The 24,529-nt window shown below is 46.0% G+C and overlaps 1 protein-coding gene across 5 annotated transcripts in view; it reads left to right on the top strand.

Moving 5' to 3' along the window:
* Nucleotides 1-24,529, top strand: part of SPATA20 (spermatogenesis associated 20) — a 1,104,606-nt gene that overhangs the window by 365,849 nt on the left and 714,228 nt on the right. For all 5 annotated transcript variants that reach the window (XM_069200053.1, XM_069200051.1, XM_069200052.1 and 2 more), the window contains one exon: nt 20,950-21,093. In XM_069200053.1, the coding sequence (XP_069056154.1) occupies nt 20,950-21,093 (144 nt within the window). The remainder of the gene's footprint in view (nt 1-20,949; nt 21,094-24,529) is intronic.

Raw genomic sequence — 24,529 nt, 5'->3', positions numbered from 1 at the left:
GGTGGAACACCCACTGTCAGAAACGGTGGGAGGAGCTGAGAAGCTGGGCACGGGAAGACCGCGGAGGCCCAGCTGGGGAAGGCTTCCCAACGAGGAAGGGGTGCCCGTTGAACCCTGACCCCCCGATGGCTCACATACTGACGGTGGCCTGTCCTATGCTGGATGGGTGCTTGAGGGCATCACAGCAGCCATCATTACAGCTTACGAATGGTAGGGTGGTATCCGGGTGGGGGATGTGTGTCAGTGTATGCCCCTAGGCCAGGCCTGACATTGCAGAGTAGATCCCCTGTTGGCAAGGGTCCTAATGGGATAATCATGCTACCTAGCTTGTAGGCATCCTCAACTGGTCAGGGCTGCGTAAGTCCCAGGTGTGCTGCATTTGGCGGTGTGTGCCCCTCACCATGCATTGGTGGCTAGCAAAATAACTGGCAATGCATAGTGCGTAGGGTTGTTCCCTGTGTGTGGGAGTGGTGTGTACGCCAACGGTGGTGTTGGTGCAGCCATTGACCAGGTGTATCCTTTGTCTCTTCCACCCCCTTTTTGTTTTGTCACCTTGTCCTCATGTGCATTAGCATCATCTGGCAGAGGAGCAGAGGCACCGGCGACAGAGGGAGCTGCATCCTACAGGACCCAGGAGGCAGAGTCCACCGACACTGAGGGCAACAGTGGGATGGAGGGTGAGGGGAGCACCACGGCGGAGACTGGAGGGGACAGTTCAGACTCTGATACCTCCTACGATGGAAGCTCCCTGGTGGTGGCGGACACCTCTGTGACCACCCCAGCTACAGGTACAGCCACCACCCCCTGTACCAGCACCGCCCTCCCAGCAGCCCCTCAATGAGTTTCCCGTGCCCGCTCACCCAGGAGGGTGGTCATCTCCTTTCCCCAGGCACCTCAGACCAGGCCCCAGTTAGCCCTGCTGCCCTGAGTGAAGAGGCTATTGACCTCCTGAGATCCATCTATGTATGGCAGTCAACCATTGTAAATGCCATCCAGGGCTGGCAGCCCAGATGCAACAGACTAATGCATTCCTGGAGGGCATTCACACTGGCTTGGCGGCCCAACAGAGATCAATCCAGGCTCTGGCCTCCTCTCTGATGGCAGCCATTGTCCCTGTTTCCACCCTCCCCCTTCCAACTTCCTCTTCCCAATCCCATTCCCCAAAACCCCAACCTATCCCAAGCACCCAGGCAGACGAGCATGCACACAAGACAACACACAAGAGTGGTTCTTGCAAACACAAGCACCACACATCATCCTACAGGCACTCACACAAACACCATCCAGATGCAGACATACCAACATCAACTATTTCCACTGTCTCCCCCTCCTCACCCTCCACCTCCCTCCCAGTTGTGTCTACACTCACACCTGCATGCACTACAACATCATCCACTACCAGCATTACCACCACGCCTAGCAGAACACACACCTCACTGGCAGACACCTCCACCACAACCATGCACACGTCCCCTGTATCCTCTCCCACTGTGTCTGTCTGTCCCCCCTCCTAAAGTATACAAACGCAAGCACTCAGACACCCAGCAGCCATCCACCTCACAACAGCATCCAGCCTATGGACCTGCACCCAAAATCAGCAGACAGACACCTCCTACAACCACCCCCTCTTCCTCCACTCCCAAACCTTCTCCCTCTTCCCGCCTAATGTCCCTAATCAGCTATTCCTCTCCACCATTGACCTCTTCCCTACCCCTCCCCCCGTCCTTCACGTCTGGCCAGGGTGGCAAAAATCCAGGCAAGCACTTCAGCCACCCAGTCCACAGGCCCAGTAATCTCCACTCCCACTTGTGGTGGGAAAGGATCCAGGGCACCTGTGCAGAGGGTGATGGAGCCTGCACCAGGCAACCTCAAGGAAAGGGTGCCTGCCCCAGCTGCTGCCAGGAAGGGAAAGGAGCCATCCCCAGCGGCTGCCAGGAAGGGCAAGTAGCCAGCCCCAGCTGCTGCCAGGAAGGGCAAGTAGCCAGCCCCATCTGCTGCCAGGAAGGGAAAGGAGCCAGGGGCAGGGACTCAGACAGAGCCCCTACCACCAACCATGGTTGTGCAGTCCGAGGCTGCAGGGGATGGGCTGGAGCTTCCCCCCAGCACCAGCAGCAGCACCACCACCACCAGTGGGCAGCCATCCGAGGCTGCAGGGGATGGGCTGGAGCTTCCCCCTACCACCACCACCAGCAAAAGCAGCAGCACCACCACCAGTGGGCAGCCGTCGGAGGCTGCAGGGGATGGCCTGGAGCTTCCTCCCACCACCAGCAGCCCCACCACCACCACCAGTGGACAGCTGTCCGAGGCTGCAAGGGATGGGCTGGAGCTTCCCCCCACCACCAGCAGCAGCAGCAGCACCACCACCCCCACCAGTGGGCAGCTGTCCGAGGCTGCAGGGGATGGGCTGGAGCTTCCCCCCACCAGCGGCTGCGGCAGCACCACTGAGCAGCCGTCACCGCCGGCGGACAGTATGTAGTCCTGCCTCCATGGGCTGCTGTGCAGCCTGCCCCTGGCAAATCCAGTGGGTATGACACCACCTGAGAGACTGTGATCTTGCACTCCCCTAGGATCAAGAGCACAGGGCATGCTGCCCCCTCCAGAACCAGTGGGTTAGACACCCACCGACCCCAGCCTCCTCAGGATCAAGAGCACAGGGCATGATGCCCCCTCCAGAACCAGTGGGTTAGACACCCACCGACCCCATCCTCCCCAGGATCCCCCAGCCTCCCCAGGATCAAGAGCACAGGGCACGATGCCCCCTCCAGAGCATGTGGGTAAGTCACCCCATGAGAGACTGTGGTCTTGCACTCCCCAGGACAAAGCACAGGGCATGTTGCCTCCTCCAGAGCATGTGGGCAAATCACCCACTTGAGAGACTGTGGACTTGTACTCCCCTGGACCAAGCACAGGCCATGTTGCCCCCTCCAGAACCAGTGGTCTTGTTTCATCTGCCGGCTGAGGTGCCCCCCCCCCTTTCCCCACCCTCCTGAGGTGCCTGCCTATTTTCCAACTGATGCCCCTGTAGTGTTCTCTCTGTGTTAGTGCAGGTGACAAGTGGGGCCTTGGACTGTGGACCTGTGGCCCACGCATACTAAGGACTGGGCAGTGTCCCTTGAACTGTACATTTGTAGATAGCAGTTATATTGCATATTTCTTATTTCTACTGTGTTGATCTTATTACACTCACTTTGGATAAATTTATGTTGTCCTTGCATTTTTCATCCGAGTTATGGGGTACTATTGTCTTGATAATGCAGCTGATTGTGTGTATGGTGTTGGGGGTGGGGGTGTGTGTGTTGCATGGGCGTGGCACTCTCTTTTTCCTCCTCCCCCTTCCCTTGTGTGTAAGGCGGCTGTACTCACAAACGTTTCCTGCATGGTGAAGGTCATGCAACCCTGTCCTGAGCGCCCCAGCTGCAGGGAGATCTGGACCCCTGGTACTGATTTTTGTTGTTGTGGACAAACATGGATCATGGGTATGCTCTATGATCTAGACCTTTCTCAGGGTAATTCAGTCTTGCTAGATGGGCCCCCAAGTGCCCCCAAGTGCTACCATCATGGTGGTAGAGAGCTACAGCCTTTGCCAGGAGTTAAGTGATACAATCACAGTGGTGGCAGCATGCTCGTTTTGTGTTTTATAAGAGGCAGTAGTGTGAATAGACAATACACCAAAATACACTTTTCCAAAGAGAAAGGCGGAAAGGGAAGTCCTAATTCTTGGAGCAAGAATCCTCACACACCCAAATGGGTGTCATGCTTCATCATCGGAATTGCTCCTCGTCAGACTGGCGCTGCAATGTCTGACGGGGCACCCCCGCAGGGGGGCTCTTTGTCGGAGATCTTTACTCGATGATGCCAAGACCCCAAAAAATGAGTTTGGAAGGAGAAAAAGGGGGAAGATAGTGGCAGAAAGAATTACAGTTGGCTCAGGACCCAAAACCTAGGGGTAACCATTTATTCAACCATAGAGGGTGAAGGCCAAGGTTAAAAATAATGAGGAGAGTGAAATGAATATAATGGTCCAAACACTCTCAACCACATATAATGGAGTAAGGATGGTGTGGAATTACCAGACCGTCCCTGGAACAAGGGTCAACATGTTTTGCGTCTTTAATGGTCCAGGTGGATCCAGCGACGCTTTTTCAGGACCAGGTGGAAATAAACTTCTCCTTCTCTACAAATGAAAAAATGCCTATAGACTAAGACTGTCAATTGTCAGTGCTCCTGTCACTTACACTAGTTTGTGTGTCGTTTGGAAGTCCTATTCTTAATTGTCGCCCTGCAAAAGTAGTGTGAATAGGCCTTGTTACCATTGTCATGGGAGCAGTGCCTACCGGCCCATTCATGTAGAGTTCTAAGGCAGTGTACTTATCTCACCCACGCTAAACATGATGTTTATGTGTGGCACCATGCAGTGCATGATGCTTGTGTGTGCCTGTAAATGGTACATGACTAGACACCCCCAAACAGGAGATGTGGATTGCTGACATTCCTGAGGACTGGGGTGGGAACACATACTGGGGGAAAGGGAGCAGAGCTTGATTCAAGGAAGATTTATTGGTCAGTGGGTTCTGGGCTTATTGTGAGTTGAAATGGTGGCTCTGAGAAGGAGGTCACTGTAGGAGAAGGGAATCATAATAGCAGGGATAGCTTAGACCTTTGAAACTTTTTGAGGAATTTTTCAATGGAAGCTGACAGCCAGTTGTGAGCTCTGTTTACTCCCTTCACCCGTGTGGTGGATCATTCGGAAATGTAGGTGCTCCTGCTTTGACAGACTGTCACTTCGACAAGGGACAGAACCAAGGAGAGACCACGTCAAAGGAGTCAACATCCAGAAAACGAATTTCAAAGAACCAGAAACTTTACTACATCTGTCTCTCAATATGCACAATAAAGGTGGTAGCTCAAGACACACAGTTGTTCAACAACTCTGTGCACTGTTTTGAAAAGAAGAGCACCAAGGCTTCTAGCTGCTGTAACTAGGACTAGGGACAGAGGTCTAGTCCTTGTCTAGTCCTAGTGCTAGTCTCCCTGCTGGATGAAGGGACATCACCCATGAAGTCAAGGCACTTGCCCTGAACCTGGACCACCAGCATTCTGGTTGCCTGCTAAGACAGGCAAACCTGTGAGGAGGAGAATGTGTGGAGAGAGTAAGGTGCAGTGGGGCTCCTGTCACGTGGATCCCCATGAGCAAAGTGTGTTGCATGGAGATCGTTGCAAAAGTGCGGGCCGTTCACCATGTCTCATAGAAGTTGGTGACCCCCCTCATATGCCAGGTGGGGACACAGTGACCTTAGGGCCATCACCCTTGCTGTGTAAAGTTGGTGACCCCTCCCATAGCCAGGTTGGGGCCACCGTGAAGTTAAGGACATTTCCCTGAAATGTTGTTTCAAGAGGATTCTGTGCTGGGTGTTTAGCTACGAGGACCTGCTGTAGAAGACCACTGCTGTGGTTACAGCGACAGCTGAGGGAGTCGTGGAGAAGATATCTGACACTGATGCAAGCATTTGGACACTGTGACGGCCTGGCTTGTCATGAGGAAGACTGCAAGAGGTCACAGTTCTTCAACATGAAATGTCTAGAGCCTGCAAAGATGCAACCCAGTACTCGTGCACAAGCCAGCTGCCATTGGATCCTGTAAGACTGTTCTAGGTCACCAGGCCTCCCAGGTCTTACACAAACTAACCACGCAGCTCTGCTGGAGTTGACTCTCATGGCCAAATTTAGATTTTGTAGGGTGGTAAATAATGCAGGCCGCATCTGAAAGTGACCTCCATTATTTAATGAGAAATAACCAGCCCCACTAAAAGGGAAAGATGTATTCTAGAATACCTCTCAGGATGACACCAAACCTAAGACACTGAATATTATTTAGTACGTGTTTTTTATGCCATATGTGTTTATATTAAATACTGCTTTCATCTCAAAAGCCTGTATTTAACTGGACAATCAGTTTTTGCAGTTACTGTGTGTATATTGAGTCTTGTGCCGGGTACTCCTTACATTTAGCTCCCCCAAAAAGTCTTGGACTTCTCAGCCCACGCTACCACTTGAGAGTAAAGTTCTGAAGTGGTAGTATTTGTAGTACTTGGCTCAGTTGCTCAGGACCCATAGTAGGTCGGGCCCAGAGTCATCAGGTGTAAAAGGCTTTGACTCCCACTGTTAAACCCAGTAGCCCCGCTTGCCCTGTAGCTTCTGAAAGTGGTTCCCCCAGCGGTATTGATACTGTGTTCTACGGAACCATACCAGAGTCTATAGGTTAATAACTCTGCTTGTAATACAGCACATACAGTTCAGCTTCTCGTCCCGCAAGAGGCAAACATACTTTGTGTGGAAGGCTTTGAAAATTAGATGTATCGTTGTTGTGATGCCCAGATTGTGCTGATAAGGACATTTAACACATTTGATAACATCTCCACATTCACAATATACAACCTCATTAGCAAAACTTAATTCTGCACCATTCATAAGTAAAATAAAATCCCAGACTCCACAATTAGTAATTCTTCATTGGTACCCCGTAGTACTGGTTCTTCTTGTGGAAGATGTAGCTGTGATGAAATGTCAAAATTGAACTCGATTGAGAGTCTGCTTGCCAAATCTCACATGGAGTTGTGACTGTTGGTTTATCTATCCATAGCTTACTCCAAAGTGTAAATAAAGCCTTGTGGCATTTAAATGCTTTGCCACCAATATTGTAATTGGAAGCACATGGAACTCTCCATGGTTGTTGCTTTGGAAATAAAAGAGATAAACACATCTTAAAAGTTCTTTCCATTATATTTTCAGATGCTACATTTAAAGTACTCTTTTCTCAATTTACTTGGAAAAGACCACATTGTTGGCTCTTAAGAATAACGTTTTAAAGTGTTTAAATTTTCATGAAGATTTATTCCTCTTTTTTAGCCTCAGTCAATTTCAAACATAGTTTCCAACGTTCCAGGAGCCTTGATAGTCCGTAGTATCAGTGTAAAAGTTGCACTGTTCGCCACATCGTAGAACAACTTTTTTAAACCATGTTTGCCCGTGTTAACAAATTGGTATGACATAAAAATATTAGACTGTCTTTTTTGGGATATCGTGTTTTTTTTAATTACTTGCGTTAAAAACATAATTTTTCACACAAAATGATATTTTGAATACAAAACGAAGAATTGGTAACTACCGAAATGCTTTAAACATTATCTTCCTGTTATCCTCCCTTTCCCAAATGTAATGCAGTTTGGATGGCACCAGGTAACTTGCTCAACATGGAGCCTGAGTGTAAAAGTTACCTGGTTTCTCGTGTTTAGGAAAAGCGTCTTTAATCCTTTTGCCAAATTACTGAAAGTGTTGGCAAAATACAATTGTCTTTTTTTCTTTAGTCTTGTAATATTATTAACTGATTCCTTGAGAGAACTACCTCACCTTCCCAAGTCATTGTGAGTTCGGTAATACCTACAATCTTTGGAAGGCAAGTTTTTGAACTGCTAAAGCCACTTCGGTGTAGAGCCCTCCCTCACCTAACAAACGGTCTTTTTGTTACATCACAAGCTAACATTGATCAGCGACTGGCAAGTACATCAATTGCATTGTTTGTGGTGATCTGTTAAAGTATGGTGAAATGTCTGAATACCATTTGGGCATGACAACTATTCTGCAACACATTTACTAACACTTTTGCGAGTTTATTGTGTGCAGCATGCATGAACAGAGAAGCCTTACATCTGGGGAGGATCAGGCTGGTGGCGACCACCCACCCTAGGCTGGAAAGTCATCTTCTATGACAAATGATAGTGTATCTGTGGTTTGCATTATGCGCAGGCTACACTCTGCTTGTGTAGAATAATTGATGATGAATGGGAGGATGTCATTTTCATGCATCATCACTTGGTCCCCATGAGCAGGAGCGCTTGCGGCACTAATTAGGGGTGGGACAGCGTGCGCGGAAGCGGGGAATTAATAATAATAACCTCTGCGCTGCTCCTCTCCTGGGCAGACAGGCTGCAGGCACAGGCTCCCAGCCTGCCCTGCGGCCAATCTTGACGCTGCTCAGAACAGCGTCAGGATTGGGAGCGCCCAACCATGGCGCTCCTAGGCAGACTGGGAGCTGTGCCTATTCTCTCCAGCCCGGCAACACAGTGCTGGGCTGGAGAGAGCCTACTGCGCGTGTGTGTTTGGCTGGCCTGAGACGGCCGGCCAAACATACATGCGCAGTGAGGGGGGAGTGCTGTGCACTCTTCAGTGGATGTCACAGCCTGTGGACCTGCCCATTTGACCAAAAAACGATAATAAACACAGTTTATTATCGTTTTTTGGTAATAGGTTTGCAGCTGCTGCTGCTGGTGGAGAGGCAACGCTCCTCTGCCCTAGCGGAGTAGCCGCACCTGACAGACAATGAGAGAAAGTTGTTCCTGATAATCTTCTACCCTTAGCTCATTAGGTGCCGCTAATCAAGTTCACAGAAGAATTTTTTTTTACATAAAATGTTGCTGTTGTGAATGGTCGTCAACATTAAAAAGATTCTGTTTACAAACTTATTTTAATGCATAGTTTACTACACACTCACAAATACCATTTGTGAACTTTCTTTTAAAACAACGTTGTCACATTTGTGTGCATTTTCAGCATGTTTATAGAACCATTAGTGTGCGTTTTATGAGTTGATTCAGAAAAGTGTGTTATTAGCCTGGGTTAATATAAAGTTATAAGTGGGTATGGTTGGTGTGTATGGAGTGTCATGTAGTGTCTATGGGCCTCATTTAGAGGTTGGCGGATGAGGTTACTATGCCACGAATGTGACAGAGGATATCCTGTCTGCCGTATTACAATTTCATTATATCCTATGGAAATTGTAATACGGCAGATGTGATATCCGTTACTTTTGTGACAGAGTAACCCATCCGCCAAGCTCTAAACCAGACCTTATATGTATCTGTTGTATGTGTCAGGCATGTCTATCGTTCTCAGTGTATATAGAGTCAGTAATGTTTATCAGCAAGCAGTAATGTTTTGTGTACACAAAAGTGCAGAGTCAGGCATATGAAGTCAGGAATGAGACAGGTCATGTGAACTATGTGTGTATTTAGTGTATATGTGTTTCTCATTGTGTGTGGGTGTATTGATCTTCGCAAAGTGTGTATTTTTTTAAATATGTGGGCATCTACATCAGTCTGATTGAATAAAGAGTCAGGAGTGTTCACGATGAATTATGTCATCTATATGTCATAAGTACAGTCTGTGTGGTGTTCGTGAACTCAAGTTTCAAAAGTTCTGAATTAGTTTTTCAGCAACTGCTCCAAACTTTGGAAACTTAAAAAAATGAATTTGTTTGCAAACATCCTTGAATATATTTGTTAGTTGAAGTACACATTAAACCATTAATTTTTGCCTTATATCGCTCTACAAAACCATTGAAAGGATTTTCACCAAACTAAGAAAAGGCATTGAGTGCCTGAAATAAAACTGTGCCATAAAAATTTCTACCATTCCTTCAGTGGTCTCGCAGATGCATACAGAGGAAACTTTCCTTTAGGAAATCCCTATTTTTGGGACTGAAAACGTGTTTTGCCCAACACTCAGGGGCGGCTCCTCCATAGGGGCGGAGGAGCGTTGCTCCTCTGCCAACAGCCGCAGCTGCAAACCTTTTAACAAAAAATGATCATAAACTTTGTTTATGCTTGTTTTGTTGGGGAAAGCGGAGGGGCCATGGGGGTGACATGCACTGAGGGAGAGTGCTCACTGTCCCTTAGAGCGCTTGTGTGTGTGGCCGGCTGTCTTGGGCCCGCCAAACACACATGCGCAGTAGGCTGTCTCCAGCCCGGCAACACAGTTGCCAGCCAATCAGCGTCTGGATTGGCGCAGGGCAGGCTAGAAGCCTGTGCCTTCGTTCAGCACGACAGGAGGAGGCAGATGAGCGGCGCGGGAGCAGAGATAAGTGTTTAAAAAAAAAAAGTTTTTGTATTTAATTCCCCGCGCACTGCCCCTTTCCATTAGCACGAGCCGGGACTGACAACACCCCCATTTAAAACCTTTGAACCATTTAACCGATCTGTGCCAAATTTGGCCCATGCCAGTGAAAATTAATTTGGACCAATAGCATATATCATTAAAGCAACTACACTAATTAACACACATTCACATGTGTATTATTAATCCAATGCAAAGATCCAATCCCATTGTATTACCACAGTAGAGCGAAAACTGTGCTGTTGACTGCCTCACGTGATATGATTTTACATGGGGAAACAACTCTGATAATGGGCACCAAGCCTCTTTAACGTGGTTTTAACACACTGGACAAATATAACCAATATAACTTTGATATTCATGGATGGAGTCACACCGAATTTGCAAGTCGCTTAGTGTATGCAGAGGAGGTCTGGCATGCCAATTTTCATGTGAGGGACGAAAGAAGTCTTTCGCATTTTAGCTCCTTTAGGACAATCTGCTTCCGCAAAAGCAGAAGTTTATTCTGAAAGCATGCTTTTTATGGATTTATTTTAATCCGTTAAGACATTTTGGAGATCCCAGCATTAGAAAAAGATGCTGGGTGGACTTAAAAGAGATAACACGTTTTTTTTTTGTATCTTGGCTGTTTAATATTTCTATTCCAAGATTGTTATTTGTTCACATTGCCTTTGAATTTTCAGGTTGATGGGGGCAATTACATTTTTCTCCCACCTTAAAAACTGCAATTTTCGTGAAAGTAGCAATTTTAGCACAGTGAAAAAAATATAGAAACATAGGTCGGGTAAAGAAGGCGAGCAAAGAGAAAGGCAGAGAAAGGTTAATGAATGGTATGTGGAAAGACGTGATATAGTGGATAAAGAAATGAGGTAGAGAGACAGAGTTGATGTAGAGAAAAATATGTGATGTTGATACAGAGTGAAAGAGGCGGGAAAAAGGGTGAGGTACAGAGAAGTAGAGGCAGAAGCGGTAAATGGATGTTTACAGAGACAGCAGTAGAAAGTGGTGAAGAAGAAAGGGTTAAGTGAAATAGAGAAAGGTGTATAGAGTTGGGAGAGAGAGACAATATGTAAGGGAAAGAAAAACAACGTAGACAAAGGGGTAGTAAGAAACAAGTAAGAGTTGGATATAGGGAACAGATGTAAAAGAAAGATTGAGGATGTGAAGGAAGAGTTGAGAGTGCAGTGGTTAAGGTTGGGCAAGATTAGTATGCATAGTAGGTTTCTGTGACTTTGCAGATGCAACTGACAAATTAAAAAAAATCTATTTTCAAGAAAAGTGTTATTACCATGGGACATTTGACTGTCCCAATCATTATGCAAGAAGGGCGGTTGTGTTGGAATATGGCGTCCCTTTGCAACTGGCCACTTTGGCCATGCCCTAAAAGTCTCCAGGTGAAGGTATCAAATTAGATAATTAGATGCGTTGCGAGCTGGAGGCTATACTTTGTTTTTTAACTGTTAAATACCATGGTGTATTCAACACCCATTTAGGGTCTCATTCTTTCTCCTTCTACTTAATGATTACTTCTTAGTTGTGTAAAAGAAACTCCTACCTTCCCGGTTCCTTCCTGAGATCCCGTGCATATTGCAGCTTTCAGGTGACCCCTTATTTAGCATGACACCTTCAACCAATCCTGGCAGATGGTGCTGTATTTTATTTTACCGGGGTGAGTCTAAGAATGCGAAGTTCTCTAAGCATAGACTGTTTGGAGATGTGACTAAATGCAGCTGTGTATGTAAATACGATATCAGGGTGGATTGAACAGAAATTTTAGAGGGGGGAGTTTGGCTTTTCAACTTTTCACTTTCATCGAAAGAGTACATCTGACCTTGGTAAAAGTTAATCCAGCCCAATCTCCCTTCCATTTTGGGATCCCGTACATTCTTAGTTGCCAAGCAGGTAAGCATTGACATTCCGTCTGTTTTTGCTTCTTCTCCACTAGAGCTCTGCAAAAAATGCACAATGTTGTTGATTAGAATTACCATTATGGATAAATATGTCATTCATTTTACGTTGTCACATAACAACTATCATATGTCACACGATCACGTAACGACTGTTCCTGCTGTTATTGCTACCAAGGTATTATTGTTTTGCACATCTAATGCGAGAACTGAAATAGCTCTTCATGTCTATTTATGTCAGTGAAAGAGTGGCACTGACATAATGATGCTGGCTGCACAGAACCAGTTAATTCAGATGGAAGTATATACATTTCTATGTGTACTGCAAAAAATGCCTACACCAAGCGGAAAACAATGAGGAAATATGAAAAAGTAGACTTGTGTTCAGAAAACACTTTTTTATCAATAGGGAAACATTCTTGCAACAGGGAAACCCCACCTGTACTTCTGTTTTTGGCACACGCTGCTAGTTCTAGACATGTACACAAAATACTCTTCTCAGGAACACTGATTTTGCTGTGTTGTGAAGCCAGAATTAGGGCCCAGGTGAAAATGCATGCAGTCTAGTCACTATGATACATCTTTAATCTCTGCTCCTATTCTTCTCACCCCCTCTTCTCAGTCATTATTTTTTGTTCCCCTTCTTTTTTTCATCAGTATCTCCCCATACTTCCTGCGATCTTCATTTTTTTTTTAAAATATTTTTTTATTGGTTTTGCAATACAGATACATAATGCAAGCCTTTAGCATGTTTGTTTCAAGATAAACATTGTCTGATTAAATTACGTTCAAACATCTAAACCCCCCTAATTGCACACGTACGTATCCATATATGGCCTTCAGTATTACTTCTTTCTGCATTGGCTAGTTTCTTAAGCGTGTGTCGCCGTGTTGTGGGGCCCTACATGCGCTTACTGGGGTGGTCCTGCTGTTGCTGAATCGAATCACTGCGATGGCTGGTCGTACTCTGCCATGGGTTTAGTGGTAAGAGGTGGTGGCCATGCTTAAATATTTGCCCTATGCATTTTCGAGTGTGCATGTATTAGTGTACGGACCAGTGACAGTCACATGGGGGAGGCGGGGTGCGGGAGCTTTGCCCTGTCAGTGTGTTACTCGATAGAGTGTGGCCCTGCCATGATATGTCTGAATAGGTTTCTGCGGAGTGCATAGTATTTAATGCATTTCCCACTTCATGGAGGATTTATCATCATTCTTAGCCTCGAGTTTAGTTACCAATGTTTCCCAGGCGTCGCTCCCTGTGTGCTGCTGACCGTTACGTGCCAGTTTTTTCAGTACCTGATGTTCTGTACGGGCCCAGCGCAGTGTAAGGGTGTGCCAGGCTTTCAGGTCGGGGGCGTTAGGCGCTTTCCAATGCATTGCTATCAATCTTTTGTACATCACGCAGGCTAGGTCCGCAAATTTATGTAGGTGCCTGTGTTGTTTCCTCTTGTCTTCAACCCCAGTAAGCAGGACCTAGGATCTACTGCCAAAGCGAGGCCTGTTAACTCCGATACCTCCTCCACCACCCTGTTCCATACTATTTGTACCTGAAGGCATTCCCAAACCATATGATAAAAGTGTGCCAGTGGCGCTTTACATCTGGGGCATGTCTGCTCCGTTTCGGGGAACATTCCCTTTAGCCTGGCTGGGGACAAATACGTTTGGTGTATATAGTTAAACTGGGTGTAGCGAAATCTGGGGTTTCTCGACACTCCCCGGGCATGACATAAAATTTTCGGCCAGTCCTCTGGAGGGATCGGGTCAGGGAGCACAGTGTTCCACCTCTCCCTGGCCCTCTCCAAGTATGGTTCTGGGGGCTAGCTAAGGATTTTATATAAAGATGAAGTTACTTTTGTTTGGGCATCATCCTGTAGTATGTGATGAATTATGGGAGAAGTCTCTGGTTCTAATGCACCTGCCCCCCATGTTTGTTTGATTGCGTGGTATATAGCGTGATACGCCAAGAATTGTCCGGGGTTCACTGCGGTGAGAGCCTGCATGGCCTCAAACGACATTAGTTTACCGTCTTCAAAACGATCACCCACCGACTGTATGCCCGCCTCCGACCACACAGACGGCGGGTGCGACGCGGCCTCGTGCCACCCCGGGAGACGGTCCAGCGGTATGTGCGGGGAGTACGGGAGTGTCCTGCATCCCCTCTTAACATATTTCCCCCAGCAAGCATGTGCTACTGCGAGCAGTGGATTGGCAAATCCACTTTTGGGGTGTTTGTTTGACAGCCATGTTAACAATGGGATTCCTTTTAGCCGGGACTGCAGCCATACAGCCTCAGCCGATGCTGGTCTATAGAACCAGAGCTGTAGCCACTGCAACTGTGCTGCCGCCTAGTACAGTTCAAAGTTGGGAGCTCCCAGTCCTCCCCCGTCCGAGATATTTAAATGTATTGAAGCACCATTTCAGGCGTCCGGGCGGAGCCGTTTCCTGTCTTCCCACTGGCCACTTGACCAATGGGAACATGCACGACTTTTCCCAATTTACCACTAGGCCGGATATTCTTCCGTACTCAGCCAGTAGTGATATTACTGAAGGTATCACCTCATTCCCTTTCCGGGTGTATATTAAAGCGTCGTCGGCGTACAGTGAAATTGCATGATGGACCCCGTTCCTAATTATTCCCCATCAGTTTTCCATGGAGCGTACTTTAGTTGCTAAGGGTTCCATTGCTATAGCAAATAATAATGGGGAGAGGGGGCAGCCCTGTCTCGTGCCCCTGGAGATTGGGAAGCTGTCAGATATGACTCCCCCCCGTTGTCACTCTAGCTTGTGGATTAGAGTATAGTGTCCGAACCCAACGCGTATATTTGGGGCCTATTCTCATCCGCCACATTGTGGCCAGAAGGAAGTCCCACTCTAACGTGTCGAACGCCTTTTCAATGTCAAGTGATAACACTATTTCATCAGGTGCGTCCATGTGCGTCCGGTGGGGTGTCTCCTATTATACTCAGGAGTCTACGGATATTTAAGAAGGTGCTACGCTTCGGGATGAATCCATTTTGGTCCTCGTGTATTAGGGTGTTCATAATGGGGGCTAGTCTGTTTTGCCAGTATTTTACCCAATATTTTGCAGTCTGAGTTTAAGAGCGAGAGAGGTCTGTAAGATTTGACATCTGTGGGGTCCCGGCCTTGTTTGGGGAGTACCACTATCATAGCTTCTCTCTGGGACGGGGGCTGCAGTTCGTTGGTCCACGCCTCCTCGAACACCTTCAGCAGTTGGGGCTTCAAGCGGGACGAGTAAGCAGCGTAATACTCTATCGGGGGGCCGTCTATGCCCGGCGCTTTATTCCTGGTCATCTGCGCTAGAGCTAAGTCTATTTCGCCAGCTGTGACAGGAGCTTCTACGGTGTCCCTGTCTGCATGAGATAATTGCGGTAACGGTGAGCCCCCCAGGAAGGACCCAAGCTGTGCAAATGTACACTAGGTGCGTTTGGTATATAAATTTGCATAGTATTCTCTAAACGTTTCATTAATCTCGACTCGCGTAGAGACCGTAGTATGTATATCGACCCAGATAATCCCAATAGGGGACTGTTGTTGGTCTTCCCGCAGTAGCCATGCCAGCATTTTCCCCAACCTATTGCCTTCTGTTTGCAGTCACATTAAGTGATAATTGTAGTTGTGGCGACGAAGTCTACTGTCTGCCTCATTATATTTTATGCGCACTGCCTTTAGTACTGTGTAGGGGCCATCCCGCCGCGCGACTGCTGTTTCTGCTGCTCTTAGTTCCTTCTCTAGTTTAGTAATTTCCGCATGCAGGGTGCGTCTTACTCCCCAGCTGGTGGAGATACACTGGCCTCGTATCACCGCTTTGTGGGCTTCCCACTCCACTGCTCGTGAATTTGCGGTTGAGTCGTTTGTTTCCCAATACTGTCGCAGTGTGGTGTTCAGTGTTTCCGCGAATGCCTGGTCTTGAAGAGTGTCTACCTGCAATCGCCAAGTGGGGATGCCCTGCCGTCTCCTGCCCCAAACCAATGTTACACTCAGTGGTGAATGGTCTGAGAGTGTCTTTGCTAGGTATTCTGTCCCATTGACCAGTGCCCCTATGTCCTGAGTTCCCCATATTACATCTATTCTAGTGTGTGTTTTGTGCGGGGCTGAGTAAAATGAGTATTCCCTCTGTTGCGGGTGTCTCATGCACCATATATCATGGAGTCTCATATCTCCTGCCCATTTCTGTAGTGGGCTTGTGGTGTGCCTTCTCGTCAACAAGCCCCCTTGTGCGTAAGACCTATCCAATATGACATTCGGTGTGCTGTTGAAATCGCCGCCCCAGATGGCCGGGGCTGACGGGTTCGACAGTAATGTTGGCGTCAGTGTGTCCAGGACTCCCGCTATACCGCTGTTGGGGGCGTATATCCCAACTATAGAGAGTTGTCTACCGTCCAGCTGGCCTTCCACCACCACGAATCTACCCCCGTGGTCTATTCTGTGTGCCGTTTGAAGGAATGGGACCCCTCCTGCGATCCATATCAGTACTCCCCTTGCAAATGCTGAGTATGTTGTACCTATCAACTGTCCTCCCCACTTCACACGCAGTTCCTGCGATCTTCATTCTTATCCATTTACTCCCTCTCCTTCCTTCCTCTCTGTCTTCCATTCCTTTCATCTTCCTTATCAAATATTATTTATTTAATTTCTTCTCTTATTTCTTCCATTCTCCTCCTCTTAACTTCTTTCCTCTCACCACAGCTTCCTTAACATCTTATATTCCCTTCCTTACGTCTCTCTCCTTTTTTTCCTTTTGTCCACATATCCTTCCGTGAATTCCTGACTCCCCACCCCTCCTCATTTTTTCTCATCTAGTCCGAGGACACTTACAAATTAGGACATACAACCATTCTGCAAGTTAGTCTGAGGTAATTATATTGATCACTGGCAATGAAATTAATTCATAAATCTGTATGTAATCAATAATATCTCACAGGCTGAAATGTGGGCGAGCCAGGCTCAGTTTTACATCATTGTTTCAAAGTAGAGATGAACATGCTTACTGAGTCAGACACCTGTTACCACATTACATTTGCTATTCTAATGTTTTTCTATTAACTGAGCCACCTCTTGCCATAACATGCTCTCAAGCTTTACATTGCAGAATTTTGGGAGCAGTATATTTCTAAATAAAGTCTGAATTTTCAAGAAATACAGTGGCTTGTTAACAGCAGAGTTGCTTGATCAGTGGAGGCAGAACTAGCCCTTAGGTTACTTTTAGCATCCGATTCCTTGCTATGAATAAGAAACAGTGAGTGAGTAACAGTGTGAATGATTAGTACTAATAGTCCTATTTGGTTAATTAGGATGCATTGCATTGTGCTTGGGGTTGGATCTTCTTTCTGCCCAACTGGCAGATTATTTCAGTGCTGGGCGGAGGTGAAAATGTGTCCTGAATAAAATCTGTACGACCCCTAATGACCAATTTCATGCTTACATTGCAGTTTTTTTTAGGTACAAAAAAGAGTGAACGTTTTTAAGGCATTAAAAATACAGCCAGATAGGCCTACATTGAAAGATGAGGGCAAAGTGTCTATCCTTTTAAGATTCCAAGAATTTGGCAGTTGTCTTATGGAGTGAGTTCTGTTTTTTACAGAAATTGTGTGTTGTTTCTGAAGCCTAGCTCTACTCAGCCAGGGAGGCATGACTGTCGTTTACGACTTCAATAAATATTCCTGCAATGCAGAATTATGACTACAAGTAAGCAACCTTTTCTTCTAAATTGTAGGATCTTCAGTGGCAATATAAAATGGTAGAGTAGAGTAACAATTTTCTTAAGATTGTGGAAAGTGACTATTGTGCATCAGGAAAGAAAAAGCAGAGTTTTCTTGTCTATTCTCGCCTCAGCGTGTGTGGATGGATCTAGACAATAGTTTCTTGTGAATGTATGTACTGCTTTCCACGTGCTGCTTTGAAGATGTCTGTGGTTGGTACACTTTGAAGCCATGCTGTAATGGCTGCATTTTCTCTGGTGAAGTGAGCTTTAGATTTCCCTGGAAAGGATTCGGTAGCTAATTGATAGCATAAAGTAATATAAGCTAGTCTGTTTAGATGTTGCTGACCTTGACTACTATGGCATTAATTTACAACCAGCTAATTAGTCTTTCTTAGGTATTTTGTTTTGTCAAGCTAGAAACAAAGTGTCCTTCTGATGTGTAATGAACAAAGGGAACAAATGATGTTCTGATGCTGTGGCTGAGGTTTGCAAGAAAGTGAGTAGCATAACAGTTTATTAAAGTGGAAATCAGAAATTACCTTTAGAGGGAATGCGTTCTCATCACAACCCTGTTAGTGTAGAATATTCTGTGTGGCTGTCCAGAAGACAAACCCTGAATCTCGCTCACCCTTTGAGCAGAGGTGATGGCAACTGGAAAGCTGCTTTCCAGGAAAGATACTGTAATGTAGTCTTGTTAATCGGGTCAGATGATGAGCCATTTAGTTTTTATAGAGCAATATATTTCCCATGGCGGGCATTAGCATTGGTGGGAACACTTTCTTCAGTCCTTCCTAAAATCTATTAATGAACGGGACTTTATAAAATTACGTTTAATTTGGACATTTGATTTGGAGATGGAAATCACAGTAGAAGTTGAACCAAATGTAGCCGTTAAGGTATTATAATCTCCACCTTACAAGATATAGGATCTTTCTTACAGGGTAGGCAGAATATTTTCCAATTTATGGAGTGAGAGATTTTTGTGAACTGGCTGCTCGCTTCCTTTAAAATCTTCATGCATGCAGTGAGGAACTATTTGTTGAATGAACTTCAGTGAAGTTTCCTTTGAACTAAAACTACAAGTAAGTAAACTTTTTCTTTGTGGAGAATCAAGTGGCTGATGAAAAGAGTCGCAGTTGGAAGGTTAGATGAACTGTTAGTTGTTTGGTGGGGAGCCTGATTCTGATTGTGCTAACACATGGACTGGCAGCAAAACCTTGTTTAATTTTTCACTTTAGATGTGAACCGTCACAAAGAAATATGGAGGGGCAGATTTTGCCTGAATCAGACAGCACAAGTCATGGATAAGTGTCAGTCCATTTCTTCTTATGCCTTCCAACATGGATCCGTAGCTCTGCTTCAGATTACATTTAGGGGGAACATTGTCCCTTCCGAAAAGGACAGAATTCAAGCCATGCCACGATATCAGCAAGCAGATTTTGGTCATGGACTTCAATAGGGTGTGCTCTTGACATGACTCTAAATTGTGTGATAAATGGCTCCTACTGCACCCAAAGATGATTTGAACTGGGAGACGGAAGATATATGTCGCCGAATACAAGAAGTAGTCACCGTCTTCGCACAGAACCTGTTCCATGTTAGGGCCTGGCTCCCGGCCTGATTACAAGACCAATCTCAGGACCACTCCCCTTGCTGCTCGAAATCATAAGATAATGAAGTTGAAGCATAAGAAGGGTGCAAGGGTGTCAAGATGTACATTGCACTCTGTCACTGTCACCTACCATGCAACCGATTCCTCAGTTAGTCCTGATGCGCCCATCGCTCCCTGGATCATCACTGACTCACAGCAGATTGGGTCCTTAGAAAGGCCATACTGCAGTTTCGGCACGCCTTCGGGCCCCGTGGACCCACCTGGCCTGCAGGTAGGTTACCAACCAATTGGTTGTTCCAGGTGCCGTCTGTCCCCTTATGACCCATTACTGGGCCCATACTAACTCCAGTATAGGCTTCCACTTGGGCTCCACCGATCCACACTGGTTTCTGATGCCGGTACCTTCTCCACCAGGACCTGTGAGTGACCTGGGGGTGACCACAATACTGGATCTCGAACTGACGTAGGCTATTTACTGTAGCACAACCAATTATCATGCGACCTTCTACCCTGTGGCTCTTTTCTTCTCTCTGCCTGCCACAGCCGTCCTTGAACACACTGTGTCTGTTGGGACGATACACGCATGCCCTTGGCGACATCGCCAGCAAGATCTTGCCTAACAGTCCCAGAAGACCTTAGGGCCTCCTAGCCTCGAACAATGGTTGATGATGGGCAGAATAATGCTAAGTATGCTATCTGTACCGGTTTGGAAACTACAGACTACATTGAAGGCATAAAAGACATCGGTACCAGCATTGTCCTTCGTAGACCGATTCCCCGGTGATGTGCAGGCATTGCTCATGCATATGGCCTTTGATTGATCTTTCCTCTTTGAAGGGAAGGCAGACTCCATTTGGAATGCTTTTAAGACAGCATAGCTTGAGGCTGTTGACCCCTGCAAACAATTTCCATAACAGTTCTGAAAATATAAGGGCTATTTCAGAGGACTGGTACATTAGCAGAAGCAGCCTTCCCAGCCGGTGGTGCAGAACAGAGCACAATCCTTTTTTTATTATTTTTTTGAAGTTGAAAATTGTATAATTACAAATATGGTCTCAGTATGGTGATATGTTATTTTGGGTTTTTTTCTACCTTGAAATAAGTTAGTGATTAGACATCATTTTCTTACCTGGTCACTTGTGTATGTGTAAATTAGTGCATTCATTTTTGAATTAAGCCCTAGACCAAAGTTTACAACTATGGAATTGAATGCCTAGAGAGGTCATTAAGTAATGTTGTCTTGACCTTTATGCTGTTATATAGAGTCTGCTTTTGGCGTCCTATCTACCCGCGTCTCTCCCTGCCCCTTTCTAGGGCTAAGCACGAATTTATCACACTTTTTAGCTGTTAATGCTGATTTTAGTGTTGCATTAAGACAGCTGGTAGACTGCAAATACGATGCAAAATTCTGTGTCAAATTATTAGCAGCAAAAGGCAGGTGGCAGAAAAGTGAAATTAAATGTGGACAAACCTGTGGCATTTTGTTTTTTGTGAACATAGAACTCTAATTTCAGAAGCAATACTGTACTTTAATGTTACAACCAAATTTCGGTGTTACTTCTAAATTTAGCGATCTAACTTTAACAAGGCTGTAAGTGTGTTACATGTTCAGACATTACCTGGAAAAGTCTGTATGGATAGGCCTTTTCCATCTCTCAAGCTACACTTGTAGCTACAGTATGCAGTTGAGAGTATTTGTGTGTCGACTATCTACAAATGAACTGTACAGTGAATCTTTAAATCCTCATTTTCAATTCTAGGCAACCAGCAGTGGTGGAGGCTGGCCGATGAGTGTCTGGATGACCCCTGACCTTCGACCCTTTGTAGGTGGGACCTACTTTCCTCCCGAGGATGGACCACATAGTATTGGTTTCCGGACAGTTCTTCTGCGTATTGCAGACCAGGTATTAGACAGTTAAGTTTAGTGTACTGTTAGGGTTAGAACTGACTGCTTACATGCGAGTCTATCTCCATTTGTAAATGTTTTGGCAAGTATATTCCAACAATATGCTTGGGATATGGTTCTGGGAGTCCTGGATTCAGTTTAAATGCCTGGTGCAGGGTTTGTAGCTGCTGCCTAATATGGAATAACGTTTTTGGCTTAAGAGGGGAATGATCAAAATAAAAGTATGTTGTCGAAGAGTTTTGGTCGGGGAAGGTTTGAACTAAAGATTCAGAATCTGTTTGTATCAGCCTTCGATAAAGTTTAAGGTTGGTTTCTGGCCTCAAACATCAGTTGCCTAGGGAGCATTAAGTAGTCTAGGATGAACCATGGGGCTGTTGTGTTGATTGAATTTGAGAATGTGGTGGTGTTGTGTTATGATTTACATACACTAATTTTGTACCCTGCCTCCTTGACTGTAAAGATTGCTTACACACCTACCAATGTCTTCTTTGAATGTGGGCAGTGTAAACTTGTATGAGAAGAGCCAGTTGGGGGCTGAGCAGGGAAGCTATCCTGCTCCATTGGTGCTATTACTTGAATATTTACAGTAAATCCTAGTTACCCTTTGTACATCTCCACAGAGACTGCTTTATTCTCTTTGCAACAAAATTGCGTACTAGTAAATATAGGGGGTCATTCCTACATTGGCGGGCGGCGGGTGCCGCCCGCCAAGCGGGAACCGCCAATTGGCCGCTTTGACCGCGGAGGCCATTCAGACTTTCCCGCTGGGCCGGCGGGCGCCCGCCGGCCCAGCGGGAAAGGGCCTGCAACACTGAAGCTGGCTCCGAATGGAGCCGGCGGTGTTGCTGGTGTGCGACGGGTGCAGTTGCACCCGTCGCGATTTTCACTGTCTGCTATGCAGACAGTGAAAATCCTGCTGGGGCCCTGTTAGGGGGCCCCTGCATTGCCCATGCCAGTGGCATGGGCAGTGCAGGGGGCCCCACGACACCCGTTCCCGCCATCCTGTTCCTGGCGGTAAAAACCGCCAGAAACAGGCTGGCGGGAAGGGGGTCGGAATCAGCGCCGCCATGGAGGATTCGCCCAACCGGGGTTAATCCGGCAGGAAACCGCCTGACCCGGTTTTCCGACCACGGCTGTAGAAGCACCGCCAGCCTGTTGGCGGTGCTTCCATCATTTTAGCCCTGGCATTCGCCGACCGCCAGGGTTAGAATGACCCCCATAGTCTAGCTCAGGAATGAGACGACTGGGTAAATCTAAACATGTTGTTTTGTGTTGGTAGGACACAGCTTTGAGAAATATCTTTTAGCAATGAGATATGTGGAAGATATTTATAAACACAGACTAACTTTACCTGTGTGAATGATCTTAGAACAGTTTTTTCAAAGACCAGTTTCTCTTCCCAAAATATGCTCAAATAGCTGCACATCTACAAGTAATGTTGTTTCATTGAAATAACTCCAATTAAAACTTAACAAAATGCTTGAAAAAACAAGCATGTGGTTAGAAAGCTCTTGGTGACTCTGCCTGTGGAAAGGAGAAAGTCTAAGAGATTAAGCTGACTGGACAGAACTGCATTTGAGAGGAATTTGGCAACATGAAATTAGCAGTTTCATTCAGTAAACCACAATGCAGTGCAATGCCAGTTAGAGCAAATTAATTTATGTACTCTTTGAAGTAAGGATTTCTGAATGTTAAGCATTTCCCTGTTATACAATCCGTATTATATAAAGCATTCTTGAACTCGTTTTTTTCACTTGCCACTATTAAATGTAGCCTTTTCCTGCAATTGTAAGTTACATTTGTTGTGCTTTCTGTTCGGTGGAGCCTTCTGCAACATTTTTACTAAGTTATTAAAGGATTAATGTGCTTTGCTTATTGCTTACTTTCCTGACAGCCACACTTTTGAAGTTTGTCACATTTGTCAGGAGATTCCTTAAGTACTGAAGAAAAGAGAGGTAGTAAGCTAACAGGCCAAGCCAAACCCTTTAGTGAAGTACATTAGTGATACCTCAGAAAAACGCAGACAACAAGGCTATACCACCACCCTAGACATTGTTGGGGCCCACTGTAATGCATTCACAAATGTCTGACATCGTTCGCACCAGCTCCTTCAGCGATATAGCTTGTTCTACTGGAGAGCGGTTATTGTTGGTGTCAAGAGTTTTGGCATTGATACCGCTCTTAGTGGACAACTCATTCATCAATATTGAGGAATCCAGATAAGGTGCCACAGAGTGCACCTTAAGCCAGAAAAGTTACAGGAAGTTACAGAAACCTCTCCATTAGGTTCTTCGAGGAGCTCGCTTCAAGGTCAACTCAAGCCTGCAGTCCAACATTCTAGGCTCACTCAAGCAGAGCAAAGTAGAACACATGAGAACTGTCACAAAACGTCTTGCTCTCGAAAAATGAAGTGGAATGTCTGACCATACACAAACAATTGTGACTGCTCGAGTGGGGAGATCCAAAACAACTTTTTGGTTATTTTTTCTTCTGTATTTTTAGGAACATCTTTTGGAGGATCACTAATGCCTTTCTTATGCCATGAATGGGGTAATTCCATTTTACGGGAGGGGAAGCCTCACACACCTAATAGTGTCATGCTTCATCATCAGCTTCCTCTCCCCACCATGGTCGGACAGTGCCACCAGGGCAGATTTAACCACCTGATTACACAGTGCAGGAGGGAGTTCTTACTAAATAACTACTGAATAAAAACAGGGATCCAGACAAATGCACTACAAATACATTGTGTTACCCCGGTGGTTCACCTTTAACAGTGGGGAGCACAGGTGTTGTTAAAAACAGAATGAGGTGATATCTTGACCATTATGTGAATGCCACCTATTGAAAGGCCAACATGTTTCTGCCCATTTTCAAAGCCCCAGAGGGTCTCAGGCATTCATCAGGGCAGTGGATCCCTAACTACACCTTGCTCCCTGTTCTAATGATTGCACCCAGAGTCTAGAAAGCAAGGACACCTTATGTATGAGATCCTACTCTGATAATATTAGAAGGGGTGCATTTCACCTGTAGGAACTTGAAGAACAAGGGCCAATTTGAGGTACTCATCCCTTTACGGTAAACAAATCACCCTCAATACACCCCAGTGGACCCACATGACAATACACACTTCATGGCAAGCGCTGGTGATAAGTGCCCCGAGTCATGCAGAAAAAAATCCTTCACACTAGGTAAAACTTCATTTAAGTTCCTTATAGCAGGGGGACATTATCTCTCCTTCTACTACATTTAGTATCCTTTATTGAAACACCAAGTCTTCAGAGGCAAGTAGCCCCTAACCTGTATTTCGTGATCTGAAGCTTCTTGGTCAGGGAAAGGGGCAGTGCCCTTTTTAGTCACACTCTAAGAAGGAGGAGGACAAAACACAAGACACTGACAGGCCACAGAATGACAACATATTACCAGATCTTGCT

The sequence above is a fragment of the Pleurodeles waltl genome, chromosome 7 (assembly GCF_031143425.1).
Source record: "Pleurodeles waltl isolate 20211129_DDA chromosome 7, aPleWal1.hap1.20221129, whole genome shotgun sequence".
NCBI classification, from domain to species: domain Eukaryota; kingdom Metazoa; phylum Chordata; class Amphibia; order Caudata; family Salamandridae; genus Pleurodeles; species Pleurodeles waltl.
The sequence above is the reverse complement of the archived record's forward strand: the minus strand, read 5'-3'. Positions and strand labels throughout refer to the sequence as shown.